Source organism: Neophocaena asiaeorientalis, unplaced genomic scaffold (genome assembly GCF_003031525.2).
Source record: "Neophocaena asiaeorientalis asiaeorientalis breed wild unplaced genomic scaffold, Neophocaena_asiaeorientalis_V1.1 scaffold225, whole genome shotgun sequence".
Classification (NCBI taxonomy): Eukaryota; Metazoa; Chordata; class Mammalia; order Artiodactyla; family Phocoenidae; genus Neophocaena; species Neophocaena asiaeorientalis.
This window is the reverse complement of record NW_020172364.1, coordinates 6,330,796-6,353,393: the sequence shown is the minus strand read 5'-3', so window position 1 is coordinate 6,353,393 and position 22,598 is coordinate 6,330,796. Positions and strand designations below refer to the sequence as shown.

The following is a 22,598-nucleotide window of genomic DNA, read 5'->3' as shown; positions in this document are numbered from 1 at the left end:
TCCCTAAAGGATTTAAACTGGGCATCAGGGAGCTGTGGGCACCCTATCACCCGCCTCTTTCAGGAGCAATGGAGGAGGCAGCAGCCGTCCGCACAGCACCAGCTTGCTCCCCCAGCAGCTGCCTGGGACCAGGAACCGAACAGGAGCTCTAACGGTTCTAGGACTTTATGAATCTACATTGTATTACTGTGCTTCTCGCAGCACATGAAGTTACATTCTATCTCGCCAACTGGTCTGCGAGCTCCCCAAGCAAGGGAACCGCATGCTACTTCTTTCTCAATCCTCACGTGTCGGGAGCGCAACAGCACTGCAGTAAATGAACATACGAGTTTGGGTTTGGAAGGCCTGAATCTGAATCATGGATGAACCACTTAGAGGTGTATAAACCTCAGCTTCCTGATCTGGATGAAGGAGAGAATGATCCCCGCCTTGGCCAGCGCACAGGTCAAGCAGCTAGTACTTGGCACACAGTAAATGATGGTCCCAGCACATCAGGGGGCATTTCCCCATCCTTGTTTCTCCTTGGTCCCCTAGGGTGTCACAGTCACCACAGCACATGAAGTGGAGAATGCCTGGAAGAACAGTAGGGGTGAAGCGAATTGTCCTTGCCTCCTGGAGACTCCTGGAGGCCTGGGTCAGCGTGTACTGCTTGCTGCACTTATGTCACTGCCCAGCCCTGCTCCCCCAGCCTAGCTCGGGGCCCTGGAACGCTCCTTTGGGACTTCCTTCCTCCCCAGCCCCGGCTCCAGCTGCCATGGTAACAGGTTCCAGGGTGACAAAGGAAGTTGCTCAGTCCTGTTTCCTTCTGGTCCTGTCAAGGAGGATTTTCAGACCTCACGGACTGCACTGCTCTGCACCTACCTGGCCATCTTCTGTGTTCTCACTCAGGTTGAGCTCAAACTTCCAGCCCTGCCAGCAGGACCGTGTGTACTAGCCTGACCACGTGCAAGTGGAAGAAAGTCTTCTATGAGAAGATGGAGGCTGCCAAGCCGGCCGACAGCTGGGAGCTCATCATAGACCCCAACCTCAAGCCCAATGAGCTGGCCCCCGGCTGGAAGCAGTACCTGGAGCAGCATGCCTCCGGCAGGTAAGAGGAAGGTTGTGGCGGGCTGCGGAGAGCCCTGCGGCACAGCCCTGGGGGCACCTTCCAAGGGGAGGCAGAGATACGTGGAGCCCCATCCGGGGGTCAACTCAGGCTAGGGGGCAGAGAAGGAACTGCCAGGTGCATCGAACCGGCCTTAGTTCTAGTCCCAGCTGTACCACTGACTCCTGGATGCCCCTGACAAATTGTATTCTGTCTTTGGGTCTGGGTTTTCCATGTTAAATAAAGAACTGTAATTCTTCAATGCTTCTGCAATCTCTGACATTTTAAATGTTTTCATATTTTCATAATTTGTTAAAGATTGGTAGGAACTGAGTGGAGGAGGCCGTGAGGTCCACTGGGGAAAGCCTTAACTCTGGTCCTAGGTCCGTTCAGTCAACTCAGTGCAATTAGATTTGAATACAAAAAACACTTGTCCACCTGCCATGTTCTAGAAACTGGCTCTGCAGCTAACTAAGTGTGAACCTGGGCAAGTCCTTTTCCCTGCGCGGTCTCAGTTTTCACATTTGCAAAACTAGAGAGTTGGCCTTAGGTGATCAATCAAGTCCCTTCCAGTTCTTTTACATATAGGTCTGTGACAAAAAGCTTTGGGCAGGAGTTTGGTAGGTCCTTATGGCCCAGCATCACATACATTATAGGAGCTGCATGTCTATCATAAAGCAAGGAGTCCTTGAGGTCAAGATGTCCATCTGAAGCCTCTCCCTCTTCTAGAGCCTGGCTTGGGGGTGGGGACTCAGAATTCACTGCCCAAGCTGCCTCAAGCTCATCTCCAGGATCTGTATGGGCCTCTTCCCTGGGTCCATTGAATCAAGGACAGACAGTAGCCCTAGGCCCCTGGGGAGGGCGACAGGGGGCTGTGTCCTGGGGGTGTGGACACACAGACTGGGCTGTTCACACATGCTTTCATGCTAAGCTCCTTGTGCTGGCGGTGGGAACAGAAGGAGGCAGGCTGTGGGTGAGGAGCTTACACCTGTACTCCTGCCCCAAGAGCTGCAAATATTAGAGTGAACTTGCCTTTGGGACAAAAGTCAGAGAGGCAGAGGTTGGTTGGTTCATTTCAATTCAAATCCATTCAAGAGACATCTTTTGGGCACCTGTTACAGGCTGGGTCTCGGCTCTGTCTCTGACTAGCTGTGTGTGCAGAGGGCTCTTTCTCTCAATGAAATAAAAGTTTGACTAGATATCCTAAGGTCCCTTCCTACTAGGTCTGATGCTTTGAGATTTAAGATCTGAGGTGTGGCTTGAGGGAGGGGAAACATCTCTGGATTGGCTTGATTTAAAGAGGTGCAGAAGGAGGGGACTGAAGATGTGAAGCTCCGGGCTGGCTGGTGGGAGGGGTGCAAAGGGTTGGAAACTCAGGTGCAGGGGTCCAGGGATTTGGGGCTGAGCTTCGTAGGCTCGTGGCTCCTCTTGCCTCAGGGATCAGCTGGTCCTATTCCTGGCTGGTGATCTGTGGCTTCCAGCTGGCCTCAGACAGGGCTGGAGAGGCATCACCCTTGTGCATATTCTGTGCAGAGGCTCACCCTACCTGTAAGCATTGTAACCCTGGTGCCCTGCAGCTCTGGCCTAGCACAGGGAGGCAGGATGGAGGGGGACACTCCCCTTCTGGCTCAGGACCAATCAGGATGCTCTGGCCTGCCAATCCTGCCTTGGGCTGCACTGGATACTGTGCTGCGCTTATGTTGTCTGTGGACCCCAGGGCTCAGGGCCAGGCTTGGCTTCATCTCCACCCCGCTGCGCTGCGTGGTGCTTGGCATACAGTAGGTGCTGGGTGGTGTCTGTTGGACTGAACTGAGTTCATCATCAGAGGTCCTTCAGGGCCGTCAATAGGGATCCCATAGAGGGTTAGCAGTGAGGGCAGACTCAACCCAGTGGACCCTGGACTGCCTGTAAAGCCTTGGTAACAGGGGCCTGGAAGAGCTTTATCTCAGGGATGGAAGGAACAGCCACTGGACATAATGAGTTCTCTGCCACTGAAGGGGTGCCAGCACTGGGTGGGGGCTGAGATGAAGCCTAGGCCATATGCGTCCCAGGCCACTTCCCTCCATGTTTCCTGAGGCGGGAACTCGAAGCGGCCCAGGTTAGACAAAGTGGCCTGTGTGTACGTAAATGTACATGTGTGTATGTGTGTGGAGGGGGATGCACGCCAGGATACACCTTTCCAGTCTCTTCTGTGGGCCTGCAGTGGGATCTAGGGATGATTTGTCAAGGGACGGGAGAGTGTTCTTTGTGAAGGTGCAGGGACCAAACTCTATAGTCCTCCCCCTGCTGGTGCGCCACCCATCCACCTGGCCATCTGGTGGATTCTTGGTGATCCGTGCTTGGGACAGCTAGAGGCATCTCTTTGCCCCAGAACAGACAGGATGCATGAGTGAGATGTGTGGTCATCCCCCTTATCAGAGTCATGCGAGGTCTGAGCAGAAGGGTGCTTGTTGGACACAATTATCCGCATTTCACAGATGAGAAATAAGGCCCAGATTGGGGGGAATGACCCCGTGCAGCATCCAGACCCATGCCCTGAGTGCATTAGGCTTGGGGGGACCAAGGCCAGGGGAGGGCCCGCAGGAGGCCGGCGGAGAGCTCTGCTGGAAGCCAGATGGCTCCAACATCTGGCTCCTGAGGATGCTGCTCCAGGCCGAGGGCAGCTCACCAGGGGGAGGCTGAGACACTTGCTCATGCACTAATGTACCCCCGGGGCGGTAAACACTCCACCTCAACTTCCAGGTATAGGCACACAGGGCTCCTCCTTTCCAGGCTCCTCCAGGCCGGCTGTGGCTGGGAGGGAGGCCCACCTTCTCCATCCCTGCCTCCCTCCCCCGCAGGTTCCACTGCTCCTGGTGCTGGCACACCTGGCAGTCGCCCCACGTGGTCATCCTCTTCCACATGTACCTGGACCGCGCCCAGCGGGCAGGCTCGGTGCGCATGCGCGTCTTCAAGCAGCTGTGCTACGAGTGTGGCACGGCGCGGCTGGACGAGTCGAGCATGCTGGAGGTGAACATCGAGAGCCTGGTGGACAACCTCATCACCAACCTGCACGAGCAGTGCTACGGGGAGAGCGGCGGCCAGTACCGCATCCACGTGGCCGGCCGCCGGGATGGCGGGCCTCACCGCAGCGAGTTCTGCGAGGCCTGTCAGGAGGGCATCGTGCACTGGAAGCCCAGCGAGAAGCTGCTGGAGGAGGACACGGCCTTCTCCGGTGCCTCCAAGCCACGGGCCCAGGAGGCATCGGGCTACAACTTCTTCTCCCTTCGCTGGGGCCTCTTCTGGGCCTCACTGTGCCTGCTCATTGTCTACCTGCAGTTCTCCTTCCGAAGCTCGACCTTTTTGTAGTGGAGCTGGTTGAGGGTGGGAGGAGGGTGCGTGGGGGTGAGAGTGGGGGTGCGGTTGTGGTCCTGATTCTGCTACAGATTAAATATATAATGCTGGACAGCCCAGTCACCTCTTTGGACCTCAGTTTATTACTCTGCAGAATGTGGGTTGCTCTAGGAGATATTTAATGATCCTTCCATTAAGATTTACAGTAATGGGGGCACGGGGGGACTAAGGTGGATTTAGAACTCTCCAGGCCTGGTGTTAGTAGTTATCTCACAGGGAGGTATCTCTTCCCTGCACCTCCTCCACCTCCATCTCTACATCTCCTTTTGCTTCATTTCCTTATCCCATACCCCATTAGGACCCCATTAGGACCCCATTAGGACCCGTCTTGTCCCTGCCTGATTCTCAAGCTCATCTTCAGCTGCTTCTGAGCATCCTACCATGATTCCCCTTGGGGCGGGCAGTGGCCCACCCAAAGCAGCTTCAATCAATATTCAGTGCGTCTTGACCCGTCCCTCTCCTTGAGAGCCAGCTCCCACCATTCTGAAAACCTTCATTTTTTTACTCTGGTGTTAGAATCTGTTTGTCTGGAATTAGTTAGAGCTGCACTGTCCAATATGTTAGCCATTAGCCATGTGTGGCTAAATTTAAATTAATTAAAATAAAATGAAAAATTCTGTTCCTCAGTGGTACCAGCCATATATCAGGTATCATGTATCAAGCCATATATCTAGTAGTGGCTACTGGTAACCATATTGTACTGTGCAGGTATAGGACATATTCACAGAAATTTCTATTGAACAGCACTGGTCTAGAACTTGAAATTCCCACTTCAATGTATTTTGTCTCATAAAATAAGAGGTGGGTACAGGTTTAAAGGCACAGCCTGAAGCCTTCTGGGGGCAGGGACAGGTGGGGTGGGGTATAGATACACAAATAAATATGTAGCCTCTGTGCTCTGTAAGTTGATTAGAATCTATGAGTCCCAGTGTTGCCTAAATTTCTTTCCTGGGAAGGGAGAGTTGTAGAAATTCACCACGAGAGGATGGCTGTGTGTGTGCGTGTGTGTGTGTGTGTGTGTGTGTGTGTGTGTGTCTTGGCTTGGGGCCTGGAGAATATATTCCTGTGCTCTGCAGAAATGTGTGAGCTGTGGCACCACTGCTTACACATGACGCAGTATCAGGTGTGATATTGCCCTCCTATATGAAAATACCTTGTAGAAGATTCTATAGCTGTCCTAGATCCTGGGGATGCTGAGGGAAAGGGCAGATGAGGCAGATCTGGGATCCTCCAGGTGACAGTGGGGCTGTGTGTCTCCATTCAGGGGGTGCGATGATCAAGCGGAGGCATGAGCAGTGGAGACAGCGCCTGTCTCCCAGCCCCTCCCCCTTTCCCAGTCCATGAGACTGCCCCATGAGGGGGAACGTATTTGCTGTGCCTGTTCCCTCAGGCATAGCTGTGACTTGGGCAATTTGATTCATGGACTGACATCAGATGACCCTGTGCTTACTATTATCTGGAGTAGGAAAAGAAAGTGTCCCATTCACACCCCTAATTGTTCTCTGACATTCACACCTTTCTATAGCTCATCTTTAGAGTTTCTGCCCCAAGTGAGACCTGAAAACTGAAGATGAAGTTCAAGGTGGTGCGTTTGTCTGGTGGTGTGTTTGCCTGGATGTGTTTCCAGAGACGGACTGCTTTGGACACTGTGTCCCACCTGTCCGCTTATGTGCAGGCTGGCTTTACTCTTCTCCGGCTTTGGCAGGGAGCTTCTGGTGACTTGTCCGGATTCCTCTAGGGACTGAGAGCTAGGCAATCTGGAAGAATCTACCTTTCTTCGACTGGGTGCAGTAGAGGCGCAGGGAGAGCATCAGGCTGGTGTGTTTGTGAACCAGTGGGCGTGTGGGGTTGTGTTCACCTCCGCCAGCTACAGAGGAGACTCAGCTGGGCCTGTGTAGAGCGTGTGCCTCACAGGGTGTTGTTCAACTGCAGACATATGGTGGCTCCTGGGAAGAGGAATGTCAGCAGGCCAGGTATCAGGAGGTTTCCAGAGGTCTCCAACAGCTCCCAGCTTGATGAAGCAGTACCAGCGGCACCTCTTACTGAAATGGTGGGGTATAAGGTTAGGGGTAGACTGCTCAGATTGTGTCAGGGGGAGGGTCAGGCCTCAGGTGGGTCAGCAAAGGTGAGGCCTCTTCGGTGGGCCTGGGGGTTGAGGGATGAAGAGCCACTGAAAATAGTGTGGGGGTGGGGGGAGATAGAGTAGGTGAAATGAGATGAGATCTGAGAAAAATTCCAGAAGGTGAACGTCTCCTTCAGCAGCCACTTCTTTTCAGTATATAAATATACCTGTGTCTTCATCATATTTAACTCCAATGACCCCCTCACTGCCTTCACTTCCCTTTTGGCTATTGCCAGGTATTTTTAAATTCCTTCAAAGCCCAGTTTCTCAAAGAGTAGATTATATTTATCTCTACTTCTTATTTACTCCTTAGCTAGTGGAAGTCTCATTTCCATGTCCCTAAAACTGTCACCCCACCCCGCCATTGCCAAATCATCTCTATCTCACCTGGTCTCGCTGCTGCCTTTTACACTCCCTCCTTGAAGGTTCCGGGTCAAGGAGGGAGCACGCCCTCTTCGGTCTCCCACTTCTGTTTCCTCTCTGCTGTGATGATATTCATTCTCTCAGCATCCCTTACGTGCTGGTGTTCCCTGAGATTCTCTCCCCTTGCTGGTTTGCTCTCTGTTACATACACCCGCCATGACTTAGGTTTCTACTGCCTATGAACTCCCAGTCCTTATAGCTCCTCTAAGTATTTCTACTGAGCTCCAGACCCACAGACCGATGGACCTGTCCGCTGGGAGATCCCTCAGCATGACCAAAGCTGATCTCATCATTTTGCCATCCTGTTTGCTGCTCTTACTTCAGAAATCTGGGAGGTGTCTCCTGACCTCTCTCACCACCCTACCCTATCCCGCACGAATCGGTCACCATGCCCCGTTGAATGCTCTTCCCAAATACCTCTGAGGTTGATCTTCTTTCTTTCCTTCCCACTTACTGCTGCCCAAACTCATCATTTGTGTCCCTTGCCTCTGCAGCCTCCTTCAATATTGTCATGCCTACCACTATCCTGGGGTGATTTTCTAGTCATCGGATATGATCGGCTTTCTCCCCTGCTTGTGCTCTTTCCTGCTAGTGGATAAAACTTAGTCTCATTAGCCGGGCACACCTCATTTCCAGATACTAACAATACATATCATTTATTGAGAAGGACTCAAGAAACACTTTGCCAGAGGGCAGAGGTCCCCACTAACATCTGGATGACAGCTGGACTTCAGGCCAGCATCTGAAGACAGGGGGGGAAACTGGACTTCTAGAAACCTGGAAACAGAAACGTCTGAAAGATGTGCAAAAACTGTCTGCCAGGATGGCTGACAAGAGGTTGAGGAGAGAACTTTTGCCGATACTTGGTGTGAGATTAACCCTGTGGGCATGGACGTTTGTCTCCGTGATGTGGAGTGAATATTTGTTCCTCGTCTCTCATGAGGCCTATGTGAGCTGTCGAGAGAGGCCCTGTCTTACTATTCTTATTCTTTTGTTCCTGTGTATATCCTGTAACTGCATCTGAGTTATAGATATTACAAGAAGGCAGTGCCCTATAACCCTCGTGCATGTCTTTGCGCTGATTTTATACCGCTGAGTAAGCGTATATGGCTTGTGCCGATTGCTGGTTGGCGGTTGCTTGCAGAGTACCTGATGAAGTGGACAGTGATGCATGGAAAGGAATTTGTGCTGAGACTCAGGATATCTGGGCACCAGTCCAACAATACAGTGGAGTGAGTCAATATAAACCCATTACCAATTCAGGAAAAACTGCATGGAGGATATCCTATGGTTATACAGCTGTTATCCTTCCATTTTCATCCAAAAGTCAGCATCTATCTACTCTGATCTATTTTAATCCTGGTCTGTCCTAAGTTCTAGGATTACAGAGATAATTAGACATAGTCCCTGACTTGAAGGGCTCACGGTATATGCTAGTCAATGCTAGGAAAGGGGACAGCTTTGTCATACCTGGGGATGAAGGGTCAGAGATGGTTTCTTAGACCAGTCGTGCAGGGGTATGTTTTGTAGAAATGGTCAGGGGGTCAAGGATGGGGCTGATAGGGAGCCAAGGGCATCCCAGGCTGAGAGAAGAAAAAGGAAGACCCAGAGACATAGCTTATTTCATGCTCAGGAAGAGTAAACAACCAAGTACCAGAAGAGAGCAGGATGGAGCCCAAGAGGAATCTGGCAGCACTGGCGAAAGAGGTCAGAAAAGCAAGGTGGGCTGGAGTTAGGTAAAGTAAGGAGTGAGGAGGGAGCATGAGAGACATTTTATTATCATTTTTAGAACTTGTCTTTAAAAGCAAAAAAACAAAACAAAACAAGGTAGTACTGAACAGCAATCCTACCCTTGTGTCTTCTACAAACATTTGAATGCCTACATATTTTATACTAGGCACTATGTATGTATTAAAGGAAGCATTCAGTCTACCCCTCTTTCTGATCACTCTCCATCCATCTTTCTTTCACACTCAAGGAGCTAGAACAGTCTCAGTTCTCGTCTTTAGGTTTAGCAATGAATGAGCTCTTCAGGTGTGCTGTGGGTAAGGAGAATTTGGGCTGCAAGTCCCCAAACTAATAACTGTGGTCAAACAACACAGAAAGATTTGTTTATTTAATGCTGAAAATCAAGTCAATTAACTAATTGAATAACCAGTGAGAGTAGACAATTTATTTCTGGTCCTAATTGTTCACGTATGCTGAATTCAGTTGAGAACAGAGTACCGCCGATTTTCCGTTTTGCTTTTTTATTCCTTTTTGTTTGTTTCTATAATAAAATTGAATTACTTTCTTATGATTTAAATATGTATTTATCCACATTCATTATATACATATTGTAGTTCTTTAGACAAGAGTAAATGTCCCTAATAAAATAAAATATATAAAACTTTTGATTATGTACGCTTATGTGTGTGTGTGTTCTTTTGTTTTGTTTTGATTTTTTGCGGTACGCGGGCCTCTCACCGTTGTGGTCTCTCCCGTTGCGGAGCACAGGCTCCGGACGCGCAGGCTCAGCGGCCATGGCTCACGGGCCCAGCCGCTCCGCAGCATGTGGGATCTTCCCAGACCGGGGCACGAACCCGCGTCCCCTGCATCGGCAGGCGGACTCTCAACCACTGCGCCACCAGGGAAGCCCCTGTATGTGTGTTCATATATCAAAGTGTTTATATGAAAGATGAGAAAGAGAAAAGCAGCCTGCGAGCCGGCCTCGCACTCCCAGCTATGCCATGGTGCTCTCCTGTTGAACATAACTCCACTGAGCAGCAGCCTCAGACCAGACCACTCTGGGATGACACTAGATCAAGGCAAGCATAAGACCACTCCGTAGTCACATCTGAATATAGATAAGAACACAAACAAGGTCCAAACCACAAAAACGACTTACAACCCCCTATTCCGGCCACTATGAGGGGCTGCTACCTTACCAGTCACAACTTCAGCTTGCTTCCTCTCTGTCTTCTCACCTTCTAGATAAGAATCATTAAGATTTCCAACCATAAAATATTCTCCACTTTCTGACAGCATCCAATCCAGAGCAAAGTCACTTACAGCCTTCCCTCACCTGACACATGCCCCAGTGCTAGAGTGTGCCTGCTCTAAACCCTCTTACTGAGATGCTTCATGGTTCCCAAGGGCATCCTCCCTCTTTGCAATGAGTCAAAAAATCCAACTTTGTTCAGTGACACGTGTGTTTAAATTTAAAATGGGTGTTTCTAAATCTTACGATAAAAATGAAATAAAATATATTTGCAGTTTATTTAGAAATTAGGGAGGAAAGCATCACATATAAAAATTATTTCTGTTTTAATGCTCCTTAGTTCTTTAAAAACTTATTTCACAGTATTGTTAGACTTTTAAAAATCGTTTTCCCATAGAAAGTTATACAACAAATGTCTATTCTAATACTGGTTATCTCTGCATCTTTAGAAAATACATTTTCGTTCACATTCTTATATCTATTTCAAGAAAGTTTCACAAGTTATTAATTCTTTTGGTAGATGGGGAAGAATTTCACATACCCTCTTTCCTGTCAACTTGGATTTCTAGTTTTGTTAGAATAATCTAGTATTTTATAAATAAATTAATAAAATACTTGATAGCTCATACACTCTCTTTCAAGAATTATATTAGACAAATGCGTTATGTTTCATAATATTAATTGAATAATCAACTCTTAAATCAGATAGGTTTACTTCTCCTCACCATCTTTATACAAGCCGACTCCACTTTTGAGTTCTTTATTTTGATTTATTCTCTTCCTTTCTTACTTTTGTGAGTAATATTTTCAGAGAGAGAGAGAGTATGTGACTGGTCTGCCTATCTGGGAATGGCCTTTTTTTGCTCTTATCCCCCCTAAATAGATTGGCCAAGTATTACTTTTTATCATAACAATCTTTTTTTCTCTCTCAAAACTTGGTAGGCATTATTTCAATGTCTTCTGGAATTTATTGAGGTAGAAAAAAAATCCATTATCAGCCTAATGTTTCTTTCCTTTTACATTGCCTAATGTAATATATAAAAAAATTCATGCAATAACTTCACAAGTCTTGTAGAGGATATAAGCTGGAGAGTTTCGCTTGTTTGTTTGTTTTATTGTTTCTTGTAGTAACTTTGTCCATAGGGGAGAGAGAGGCATTTACTCTGATTCTTTAGACTGTTTTCACGTATCTCCCCATCAGCCTGAAGTAAAACCCTATTCTCTCCCTACTTTGCATTTGATTATGCCAGTGAGGAACCTGCAGAGTTTGGAAGGTTTGCAAAATAGGTGGGTGCACAGGCTGAGTTCACCGTCTTGGACCTCAAATTACTAGTTGCTAATTTGCATTTAAAAAATCTACTCCTGTAAACTAATTTGAATATTCACTAGAACAAGATAGTTATAAGTAAATAACTGATATAGATTTAGATGCATATTAGGTGATCTTTAAATAATTATTTTTTAATAATAAGTATACTTGTCTTTGGATTTGGGGCCCATGCAAATAATCCAGGATGATCTCATCTTGACATCCTGAACTGATTATATCTGCAAAATAAGGTCACATTCACAGGTTCTCAACACTGGCGATGACCTGGGGGCAAGGGAGCCCTCACATGTGAGACCTTCTTGGAAGCACCTTGCAAAGGGAGTGAGATTTCACTGCCATGTGGGTTCAAAAAGGTGATTAGGTCAGTGAGACCAGCTATAAATGTGACATTGATTATGAGTACAGGTTCATGAGGTTAGAGGGCATTCAGGTTAAATATGAGAATGGTTTGTATTAGAAATGCGTTTTTCCAACTTTGCTTCCCCTTCAAGCTCTTTGTTTCTATGAAACTTTGTTGCAGAAACCTGTTCAATGAAATAGAATTCCTGTCACACACTGGGTCCCCCTGCCTCTGCAGTCCCCGTGGCCTGTGTGCAGGGAGCCCAGGACCTAATTTGGGAAGCCTGGGAAGCCTTTATAACACAGGTTATAAAGTGTCTGAAGTTCCTTCTAGTGCTAATTGTTTGATTCTATGGCTCAGATAGTAATCTGTATAATTTCCTAGATTGCGACTTTTTTCAAAACCAAGGATTGAGTTTTGGTCATCTCTGAATCCCCAACACAGTGTCTGGCACAAAGTGCTCCATAATCAAATGTGTGAAGGAAGAAGTTTTTGTCTGAGTACTTCTTTACAACCCTAGCACCAAGCACAGTTCTCTCCGCATAGTGGGTGATTTAAAGAAGTTGAAGGAAATAAACGAAGGAATGAATACAATCCCGCCCTAAAATTTTAGATGAAGTTGTCTTCTACCATTTGAGCCAGCAGAGGGCAGTCGAGCTCAGTTTAACAACAGCTTCCTCTGGGTAAGCTGAAGCAGCCACGCTTAGCCATGGCCTTGAGGAGCAGGTCCAGTTGTTTCATGGGATTAGGAAATGCACAGCCAGAAAAGGATGGAAACACAAAGCATGAAGGCCCAACACATTAATCCCCAAAGCTTTCTCTCTAGGAAATACTCTTGTCAGGGAATAAGGTTTTGTTCCAGGCTGATGGGGAGATACATAGATAACAGGGCAGGAACTGCCAATCTTACAACATGATTTCAACCACTTGGGTGGAAGGGATTCAAGAAACTTCACAGAAATAACATAAAACTAAGAGAATCAGAGGATCTGACTCTAATACTAGTTATGTGGTTTTGAGAGAGACCCTTCCCTTCTCTTGAATTCAATTTTCCAATGTGTAAACCCAGGGGAGGCCCTAGATGCTTTTGAAGGTCCTGGTCTGTGGTTGGGTCCACTTCTGGCCGCAGTCCTGCCTCTGCCCTCAACAATTGGTGTTGTATCAGGAAAGCCAGTGAAGCAGGTGCTTTGGCCTTGACGGGGCCAAGCCAAGTCCATTGTGCTTGGGGGTCCCCAAGTCAAAGGTGGGAAAGAAGAGAACGGTAAAAGGGAGAAGGAACTGAGCAGAGTGAGATGAGAGAAGAACAGTGGTGGGCGGTAGTTTGTGACTCCATCATTTTCTACAAAGGTGGAGCCCATTCTAGTAGCAGACTATAATTCAGTTCTTAAAATATAGAGACCTATAAGTCAGAATCTTTGCAGTTCGGTCCCAGGCATCTGTGCTTTTAAAATGTTTCCCAGGCAATCCTGGTGTGAAGCTAGAGTTAAGATCCACCAGTCTAGGTTAAGATTATAGTCTGAGTGTGGGAAATATTGGAGCTGTAGAAGGGATACTTTCACTCCATGGGGCACTTCTGTGTTTATATAGCCCCTATCATGCCGTTTCAAAGGGCGGGGGCGGGTCTCAGGAGCACGTCGAAGAGGAACTTCGCCATCTGTTGTGTACTATTCCAGGAACAGGGCCATAGGTCTCTGGCCTCATTTCTCAATCCCCATTGGTCAAGACAGCTCTTCCCCTGCCAACTGCACTGAGAAGGCTCATGCAAGACCTGAGACTTAACACCTTGTTTTTAGGAGGAAAATAGGCAAAGAGAACTGGGAGACGTTCGCTGGGTGGCACAGTCGAGCAGAGCACAGCTCGATTTCATTTCACTGGGGAGCTCTGAGCAAAAGCCATAGATCAGCAAGTGGGATGCTTCTGCAGAGTCCAATGGACCTACAAAGAGAAAGGAATCTGAGAGGATAATTAGGGGCAAAGTCTCCTTGCTTGTCTCTGGTAAGAGAGAAAATGTTGGAGTGGCAGACAGGGATCTGACATCAGCCCAGCTCTGCACTAACTATGTAACCTGAGGCCTCCATTCCCTTGTTTGGTTGATATTAACACATGATCAAACATGAAACTACGCAGAGGTAAGTCAGCAGTGGTACTCTCTTCTATTGTGTGCCAGGGACATACGTGTTCCTCATTGGTTGGTGGATGTGTCCTCCCTAGGCCTTCCAGTGAAGTCCCTTATCTTTCCAATGACTATATTAGCATATTCATATGACAGCTTCAGTTAGTTTTTAGCAGATAGGAACAATTACACAGAACAGTGTTCAGGGTTTTTTCCTTTGCTGAAGCTCAGAGATTACTAAGGGATCAACGGATATGTGTTCCTGAAGGTATCCGCTACCTAGGGTTGGGGGTCAAGCGATACAGTCCTCAGCTACCTGAGGTTTGTTCTACCTACAGAATCCACAGACACCTCACATATAAGAAGAAGAATTTTTTTTCTACTAAATCAACATTTTTCAGCAACTACTCTATGCTTCACATTCTTATGGTCTCTGAGGAAGATACAAATATGACAGAAACAAGATTTCTGCTCTCAGTGAAACTCTAGGCTCATAGATGAGACATACAGACTCTCAAGGAACAGAAATGTGAAGTGACCTAGAATGGTCTCTACTAGAGGCACAAAAGACACACCCTTGGGCACAGGAAGGGACCATAGTAATTCTAAGTGAGAAGCTCTTGACTTAAAGTAAGCTGTATGATGTTAACAGTCAGAGGTGGGTCCAAGGTATTCCAGGTGGAGGGAGTAGCATGTACACAAAAGTGGATGCGGGAAACTGCAGAGTGTGTACAGGGAAGCACAGGTGGTGGTGGGGAATGGGAAAGTGGAGAGGTTAGGAGTGACACAGAGCGAGACGACTGAACAGGACAGTTAGGGTCTGAGGAAACATGACCGCCAGGCTGATGTGTTTACATTTGAACTAGCTGGCACTGGGGAGTCATTGAGAGCTTCTGAGCTGGAAGTGATGGGATAGAGACCAGAGAGGAGACTACTGCAGGAGACCAGGCCTGAGCTGTCATCACTCACCCACCCATGGAAGAAGTTCACCCCTGGGCTTCATTCAGTGACGCCTTCACCCTCCATTGTCTAAAGCGATCACTTTAGGCCAGGCTTTGTGGAAGTTGGTGAAAGCCAATTTGGCGGGAAAGTCTGGCTTCTCTACCATCAGCAACTCCAGGGGCATGAGCTGACACTCTTCCAGCTGAAATCCACCTCAGCAGAAGCCCTTAGAGAATTGCAAGTTCTCATTCTCATGCTGCAGGGTGGTAGGGTTGCTCTAGGAGGAAAGGTCCTTAGGGTATCATCACCTAAGCACCCTTGCCCTTGGGCAGGAGGGGTTTGCGTGCTCCCTATAGCCTGCCCCCAGCCCCAGCAGCACATCCAATAAATCTGCCTCTTCCCCAAGTGATCTCCCAACTTTACTTAGGTCAAAACTGTCCTTTAGGTGACTATAAGCAAGAAGACAATTCAGCATATATATTCACACTAAAGGGTTAATAACTTTCAAGTTTTAATATGCTACGTCTCCAAGAAAATGTAGAGAAGAGACTATTTTCTAATAGTCTGATAGTCATAGACTAATTCTAAGGGTTGAATTTCAGCACCAGTCTGCTGCATTTCTGTGAGAGATCTTCCTGGATCTTCAGATCATACCCTACAGTGTCCTCAGAGGAAGGGCAGTCTGACTAGTTGGGTCAGAGCATCATTGAGGACACTCTAGCTTCCAGAAGCTGGCTCACTGAATATCACCCCAGGCGCTGGCTGACGGCCTCCCTCTGGGCAGCAACAACAAAAACAGGACTTTATCTTTTCATCATGTTTTATGGATAACCAAGCACTTTCACTTACACTTACAATGTCTGACCTGGTTCTTAAATCATATTATAGCAAAAGCAAGGATTATCAGGCCCATTTTAAGCAAGAGAAAACTGAGGACTTAAGTCTAGGGCCTCAGACATCCAGGCCAGAGCTTTTTATACTATACCATGTTGCTCTTCCCCACCGCCTATAATTCTCACTTTATTCTGGCTTGGAAGTAAAATGGTTTTTCACTTACAAAATGTCCAAGAGAAGTTTTTGTCAGAAATCTACTTCCTGCCCTCTCAGAAATTTGTGGAACTTGAAAGCATTTTAGGGAATGTCTAGACCACTTGTTACCAATTGTTCTTCTCATTTCCTTAACTTGAAATCCAAGCAAACCATTAGCACATCTGGTCAACTGTACTTCAAAATAAACTTCACACCTAACCAGTCCTCAGCTCCTTCATAGCTGTCACTCTTGCCCAAATACCATCTGCTCTTGCCTGAACTAGTCTGGGGAATAAGGTCCCCCAAACAAGCACAAACCACCTTCCCTTCCATGGAAACAGGCCTTGGGGGTTGGCTACAGTAGTCTCGGGTTGGAGGTATGAAATGCCTTTATGCCAAGCCAGCCAGCTTGGGTATTTAAGGGAGAATGTGTCCCTTCCATCCTGGCTCTTCTTTTCTCTTAAATGGTTCTTAGACTCCTAAGTTATCTTCCTGACTCTGCTGCTCTCTTATAGTTAATTCTCCACTTTAGCAGAAGGCATTGATTTAAAAAAAATCAAATCAGGTCAATCCCTTGCTCAAAATCCTCCAGTGGTTTTCTTACCATGGTCTTCAAGGCTCTATGTGATCTGGCCCCTGTCTGCCTTGCTGGTCTCATCTCCCAGCCCTCTCTGATTCACCCGCTCTGTTCGAGTTCCCTTGCCTTGTTTCTGATGCTTGAATGTACCAAGCATGCTTCTACCTCAGGGCCTTTGAACAGATTGTCTTTCCACCTGACAAGGAAATATCTTTATTCAGATATTTGCATGTCTAGCTCCCTCACCTCATTCAGGTCTCTGCTCAAATGGTTCCTCCTCAGGAGGGTTTTCCCCGAGTCATCATGCTTTATACCTTGTGTTAATTCTTAGCAACTTGAACATAATTAATTAATTGATGTGTTTATTGCTTGTCTTTCTCACTAGGACTTTGTCTATCTAGTTCACTACTGTATTATGAACCTCTCAAGCAGTGCAGATTCTCAGTACTTATTTGTAGAAAGAATTTGAGTGAATCAATTTTACAGACGGAGAGACTGAGTCCAGGTGGGGAGGGCAGGTCAGCACCAGAAGCAAGATGCAAGAGCAAATTTTCCTTCTAATAGGCCTGCGAAATTCCCGCTGCATCCGGCTTCCTCCCTCATATTACATAAAAGCCAGCTTCTTTTCCAATATAAAGTTCTCAATTTGAGAAACAGCATTTTAACATCACAGTGTGCTCTACTTTGCCCCTTTGTCTTCTCAGAGTCAAGCTTGTTGATGATCAGGGCTGGAAAGAACCACAAAGGTTGCCTATCGAGCCTACTATTTTGCAGATGAAGAAACTAAGGCCCAGAGAGGAAGCCCCCAGCTGGACTGTGGCAGAACCAGAACTAGAACCCAGGTCTCTGGACTCCAAATACAGTTACTTTCTGCTTCCCTGCACTGCTTAATACTGAACACCTGATTACTCATAGAGTTTATTGGCTCTTAACTAAAATGAGTTTTTGCTCCTCGTATTGGCAGGTAGTCACCCCCGAATGTACATTTCACAGGGAGGTGGGAAATCATATCCCGATTGGAGAGCAGCACATGAAAGGGGCCTAGATGCCCCCTCGAGGCCCTTGCATCCTGGCTGTAGACTGCTCAGCCAGGAGGTGTCTCCGGCTTCCCTGAGTCAGGGGAGGAGGAAAGTTGCTAAACTGACCAGCAGCCTCCCTCAACCTTGCCACTTCCTGCCCGGGTGCCCTTGTGCGAGGCAGAGGCAGCTGTGCTCTCAGGGACTCAATTGCCTCCTCTGTGAGATGGGGCTAGCATGCCCTGTCGTACAGGATGAGAAAATACTTTGTGAACCACAGAAGGCTGCACAAGGATGGGGTCTATCATTCTTAGTGACCAAGGTCTGGGAAATAGGGTCCCCATTACAACCACAGACAGCGCCCCCCTGCCCCCCTCCAGCCTTTGGGACTTGGAAGCAAGACCCTGGGGGTCGGCTGCAAAGGTCTCAGGTTGGGGAAATTTCAAGTGTCTTTGTGCTAAATCAAACTTTATGCAAAACTTGGCCATGGGGAGGGGGCTTAAGGAAGAATTTGTGTCCCCTTTTGTTCTTCTTTCTTTCTTAAGTGGTTCCTAGACTCCTAACAATTTGAGGATTATAAAACTAAACAGAACAAAAGCCCCGGAAGTCATCTCATCCACAGCTCCAGCACTTCAGTAAAGGTATGAGGGAAGCCACCCAGACTTACTATTCCCAGGTAGGTACTTAAACAGCTAAAGATCATAAGTATTTTTTTAAAATACCAAATCATTCCACTTACATAAAGTTCAGAAACAGTCACAACTAACTTATCATGAGAGACATCAGAAGGGTACTTGCCTCTCGAGGAGCAATGGACTGAAACGGGGCACTCAGAAACTTTGAAGGTGATGAAATATTCTATATCTTCATTCGCACGTTGGCTTCATAGGTTTATAGGGGTGTCAAAGCTCACTGAACTGTACACTTAAGACCTTTGCATTTTACTGTATATAAATTAGACTGAAATAGACTGACTAAACTGGAATGTTTTCCTTGTAACTTCTGATATTGCATTGTATGTTGCATTTTCTTTGTTCCTGAAAAATATGGAACGCTTCAAGAATTTCTGTGTTATCCTTGCTCAGGGGTCATGCTAATCTTCTCTGTACCGTTCCAATTTTAGTATATGTGCTGCTGAAGCGAGCACCATGAGTATTTTTTATGAGAAATAGCTGAGAAGGAAAGAGGAAGTAATGGAAGGAGGGGCTTAAGAGAGGAAGAGGCTAGAGGCAGAGACTGGGATAGATATTGGGTAGGCAGAATGGGAAGGGAGGGAGACGTGCAGAGAAGGCAGAAGGAAGCCAGATAGAACCAGAACAAAGTCAGAAAATGACTGGGGAGAGGGAAGTACAACAGAGAGGAATGAGGATAGGGAGTGGGGAAAGAAAGTAAAAAGGGGATTGAATAAGGAAGATTTGGAGAGAGAAATTCAGAGAAAGGTTTGGGAAAGGAGAAAGAGGAAAAAGGAGGATAAAGATGTGGAAGGAGAGGAACAGGCATCTGGGGAGAGAAGTAGAATAGAGCATAGAGCAAGATGGAGGGGCTACTATTTGTTCTTTGGCTGGCTCCTGTTTTAGGAAAATTCTTCTCTACTCAATGGGGCTGCCAAGGGCAAGCCTTGAGTGGAAGAGATGTGAGATCATTTGAGGGTGCCTTGGGACAGTTGGGTTGATATAACTAGACTCTGAACCCGCAGCTAGAGGCCTAGGAGGGTTCCAGGATATATAGAGAAAATAACATGCATTGTGTTCTGCAGTCTGAGATCCTTTGCTCTCCCAGACTATTCCAACACATGTGAGTGACTTTTTAATGCCTTACTTGTTCTAAGCCTTGTCTGGACTCACCAAGCCCTGGAAGCTTTAGCACTCCTTGCTGTGCCTTCTCTTATTGCTCTAGCTTACAGACACAAAAAGAAAAGGTGACAATTATTCAAGCCATTCAGGACACCTCCCAACCCCTCCTGCCTCTCAACACTGTGGTCTTGGTCTAAGTATTGAGAATACATATGTGATGCCTGGCTGGTGACAGGATTAGTCAAGTTCTCTGCTTCACTTGGTTTCTGAAGATACAGGAATGTTTTTCAGCTCTTATGAACTTGAAGCTTATAAAATGCCAGCCCTTGAAGAGCCTGCAGGGATCATCTGGTCCGTGCCAGGACATTAGCTGGCCATTCCTTGATAAGGAATTATTCTGGGGAAAAAAAAAAGAAAAGGAAAAGCTACCAGAACTCTGATCAGGACAGCAAACATCTAACTAGACCACAACCAGAATTCCACAACAGCATTTCTCAAACTTCCTTTTTATTTGTGTGGGGAGTAGGGGAGCACTCTTGATGCTTTCTTCACACAGAGGCTTACAATAACGGTCACTTACATTCAAGGGATTCCTGGACTTCCGTATGTCCACACTGGGAGTCCCTGACCTAAAATGGCTACAACTAGCCAGGAATCCATTAGAAAACTCAGAGTTGAGTGAAAAGAATCCTAGTTTGGAATGTGGAGGTCTGGTCCTTGCTCCAGCTGTGTACTATGTGAGCCAGAGAATTTCACTGCCCATTTCTAGGCTCAGTGACTCAAACCCTGAAGTTTAGTAGATGTTTTCTGAGATTTCTTTCTAGCTCCAAGTTTCTAGCACCAAAATGAAGTCAATCTGACATTTTTTTTCCTTTAGCATTTTTTGTCACAGTCGAATGGCAAGCAGACTACAAGTGTCTCTGCTGCTGAGAAAGAGGGATGGAGGGTGAGTTTAAGGTACTCTTCCATTATAAGGAAAAGTGAAGTTCTTCCAGAGCCCCATTACATCTTAATCTACAAGACTCTTTACAGAGTTAATGGAGAAAGGTGACTTAGTCTTTCTAAAATCCACACTCCATTTTCAAATCTGTTCTTAGAGGAATGCTTATGACATTCACTGTCACAAAGCATGCTTGTAACCATCTCCACTTGTCACACTCATATACTTTTGCATTTGGTTCTCCTAAAATGCTTGAGCATGAGGATGGATAGAATTGTCTGGGCACATTTATGTGTATGTGGCTGAGTGTGTGGTAGTGCATCTGCTTCTCCAGGGGCTGAGTGTTTGAGTGTGTGTAATTAAGTGTGCACATGTGTGAGTGAAATTATAGAATGTGTATGTGCGTAGCACTGAGTGACTATAAAAAGATTGTGTAGATGGTGTGACGTGTGGAATCGTGTGTGCCTGTGCCTGTGCAGGATTTAATTTTTTTAAATAAGCCACTTTTGATTGTGTACCCTCCTCTCACTTCTGTGATTGATTTCACGAGGGTAATGGTGCGTAAAAGCGCTGGTGAGATCTGGGGGCGCCTCCTAGTCTGACGTCAGAGAGAGAGTTTAAAAAGGGGGAGACGGAGGAGAGCATACAAGCCGCTTTAGGAGTCGCGAGGTTCAGAGCCGTTGCTGCTGCCTGCGATCAGCTCCTAGAGTTTGACCAACCGCACTCTAGCTCGGCTTCTCCGGCGCCGCCGAGATGCTGTCCTGCCGTCTCCAGTGCGCGCTGGCCGCGCTCTCCATAGTTCTGGCTCTGGGCGGTGTCACCGGCGCGCCCTCAGATCCCCGACTCCGTCAGTTTCTGCAGAAATCCCTGGCTGCTGCCGCTGGGAAGCAGGTAAGGAGACTCCCTCGACGTCTTCTTTCCCCTCTCCAGAACCTCTCAACCTTCCCTAGCCTTGCCTCTGATCCCTTGGGTGAATTTAAGAGGTGCTCTCAAAGAGTGCCGGTGCTTTTCTGGGTCCCTTAGCTACCAAAGCTCACAGGAAAACTTTCAAAGTCCAGAATCCCTTATTACCTCTTTGTTTCCCCTGATCAGCGCAGTAGGTCACTGTTCAGGTGAGTTCTTTAGCATTCAAGAAAATTCCAAGACCTTGGTAACTGAGCTCGAAGGGATGATGGCATTGATCCCCGGTGCTGACCGCGGGAGGTGCTGACCCAGGTGCTGAAAGCACGGACCTCTGAAGCTGCTACTGTCCTAAGCACCACCTCCCTCCCATGCAGCGGGGTTGGGGGCTAACTGGCACTTTACAGCCAGAACACAGTATGTTTACGATTGTGAAAGGTCTCGTTCTCCACAGCTGACTTAGTAAAAATGGTAAGAACAATTCTAGTTTGTAGCTCATGATATGGAAATTGAGTTAAACAAACTGTTGGCTCATGTTGAAAAACTAACGATCTATTTCTTTCTATGTGTGTATTTTAAACCTACAGAAGCAGAAAACTTGCAGAAACATTTGAGTTTTTAAAGCTTCTTTGTGTACTTGATGATTATAACAACAGCCTTTGTTTTTATATCCTTAACCAATTTTAAGTGTGAAAAAAAATTGCACAGCTGTGAAAATTGGGGTTTGGGTGTGGTTAAATCTGTTTTTCAAGCAGGCTTTTCCATTTCTTCTTCTCCACCATCCTCATTCTTATCCTCTCTCTCTCTCTCTCTCTTTCGCTCTTCCTTCCACCCCATGCAGGAATTGGCCAAGTACTTCTTGGCAGAGCTGCTCTCTGAACCCAACCAGACAGAGAACGATGCCCTGGAGCCTGAAGATTTGTCCCAGGCTGCTGAACAGGATGAAATGAGGCTGGAGCTGCAGAGATCCGCTAACTCGAACCCGGCCATGGCACCCCGAGAACGCAAAGCTGGCTGCAAGAATTTCTTCTGGAAGACTTTCACATCCTGTTAACTTTACTAATTATTGTTGTCTGTATAAGACCTCTGATTCCTCTCCTCCAAACCCTGTCTCTCCTCCCTAATCCCCCCAATCCCCAGTAAGACCCTTGCATTAGGAATTGAAGACTGTAAATACAAAATAAAATTATGGTGAAATTATGAAAAAAAGGATTTTGGTTTCTTATTGAGTTAAACCTTTGTGTTCAATACTGTATGATTAACTTCATTTGTGATTTCAGTCAAGTTCTTTGAGATATGCACTCCAAATCTCACAGACATACTGTTTAAAATTCCCTGTGGTAATAAAAGTTATGTTTTAAATGGCAACCTAGATAGTTTGGGTTATTATAAACATAAATAATCTCAATTAACTCTATGAATTCTAGTTTTAATCCAGCAGTAGTTACTGGAAGGGGCTGCCACAAACATCAATTACATTTTAAATACACTTAAAATTATATGTTGAAATGAGTATTAGTATTAATGGGTAGGCAGGCTGAAATGTCCAACTAACCACCAGGCTGATATGTAAAATAAATGATATATAAAAAATAGAAGGGAAAAATCACTTAGAA

The 22,598-nt window shown here is 46.6% G+C and overlaps 2 protein-coding genes and 1 non-coding gene across 3 annotated transcripts; 2 read left to right on the top strand and 1 right to left on the bottom strand.

The window, feature by feature from the left end:
* The first annotated feature begins 405 nt into the window (after positions 1-405).
* Positions 406-4,432, top strand: RTP2 (receptor transporter protein 2). Its single transcript, XM_024767502.1, has 3 exons — positions 406-470; positions 908-1,087; positions 3,925-4,432. The coding sequence occupies exons 1-3, from the start codon at positions 406-408 to the stop codon at positions 4,430-4,432; spliced, it is 753 nt and encodes a 250-aa protein (XP_024623270.1).
* Positions 4,433-18,389: 13,957 nt separating this feature from the next.
* LOC112415789 (U6 spliceosomal RNA) lies at positions 18,390-18,496 on the bottom strand. Its single transcript, XR_003006377.1, has one exon. It is a non-coding gene; the product is annotated as a U6 spliceosomal RNA (small nuclear RNA).
* A 2,228-nt stretch (positions 18,497-20,724) lies between these two features.
* SST (somatostatin) lies at positions 20,725-22,191 on the top strand. The gene is made up of 2 exons (XM_024768547.1): positions 20,725-20,973; positions 21,824-22,191. Exons 1-2 carry the CDS (start codon positions 20,836-20,838, stop codon positions 22,034-22,036), a joined length of 351 nt encoding a protein of 116 aa, XP_024624315.1. The 5' UTR covers positions 20,725-20,835; the 3' UTR covers positions 22,037-22,191.
* Positions 22,192-22,598: the final 407 nt, after the last annotated feature.

Excerpts from the sequence above, each read along its gene's own strand:
- RTP2 (XM_024767502.1), top strand. The coding sequence starts at position 406 with ATGAAGGAGAGAATGATCCCCGCCTTGGCCAGCGCACAGGTCAAGCAG. Across the intron at positions 471-907 it reads CAGCTAGTACTTGGCACACA|CCCTGCCAGCAGGACCGTGT; the intron begins GTAAATGATGGT and ends TCAAACTTCCAG. Across the intron at positions 1,088-3,924 it reads GAGCAGCATGCCTCCGGCAG|GTTCCACTGCTCCTGGTGCT; the intron begins GTAAGAGGAAGG and ends CCTCCCCCGCAG.
- SST (XM_024768547.1), top strand. The coding sequence starts at position 20,836 with ATGCTGTCCTGCCGTCTCCAGTGCGCGCTGGCCGCGCTCTCCATAGTT. Across the intron at positions 20,974-21,823 it reads CTGCTGCCGCTGGGAAGCAG|GAATTGGCCAAGTACTTCTT; the intron begins GTAAGGAGACTC and ends CACCCCATGCAG.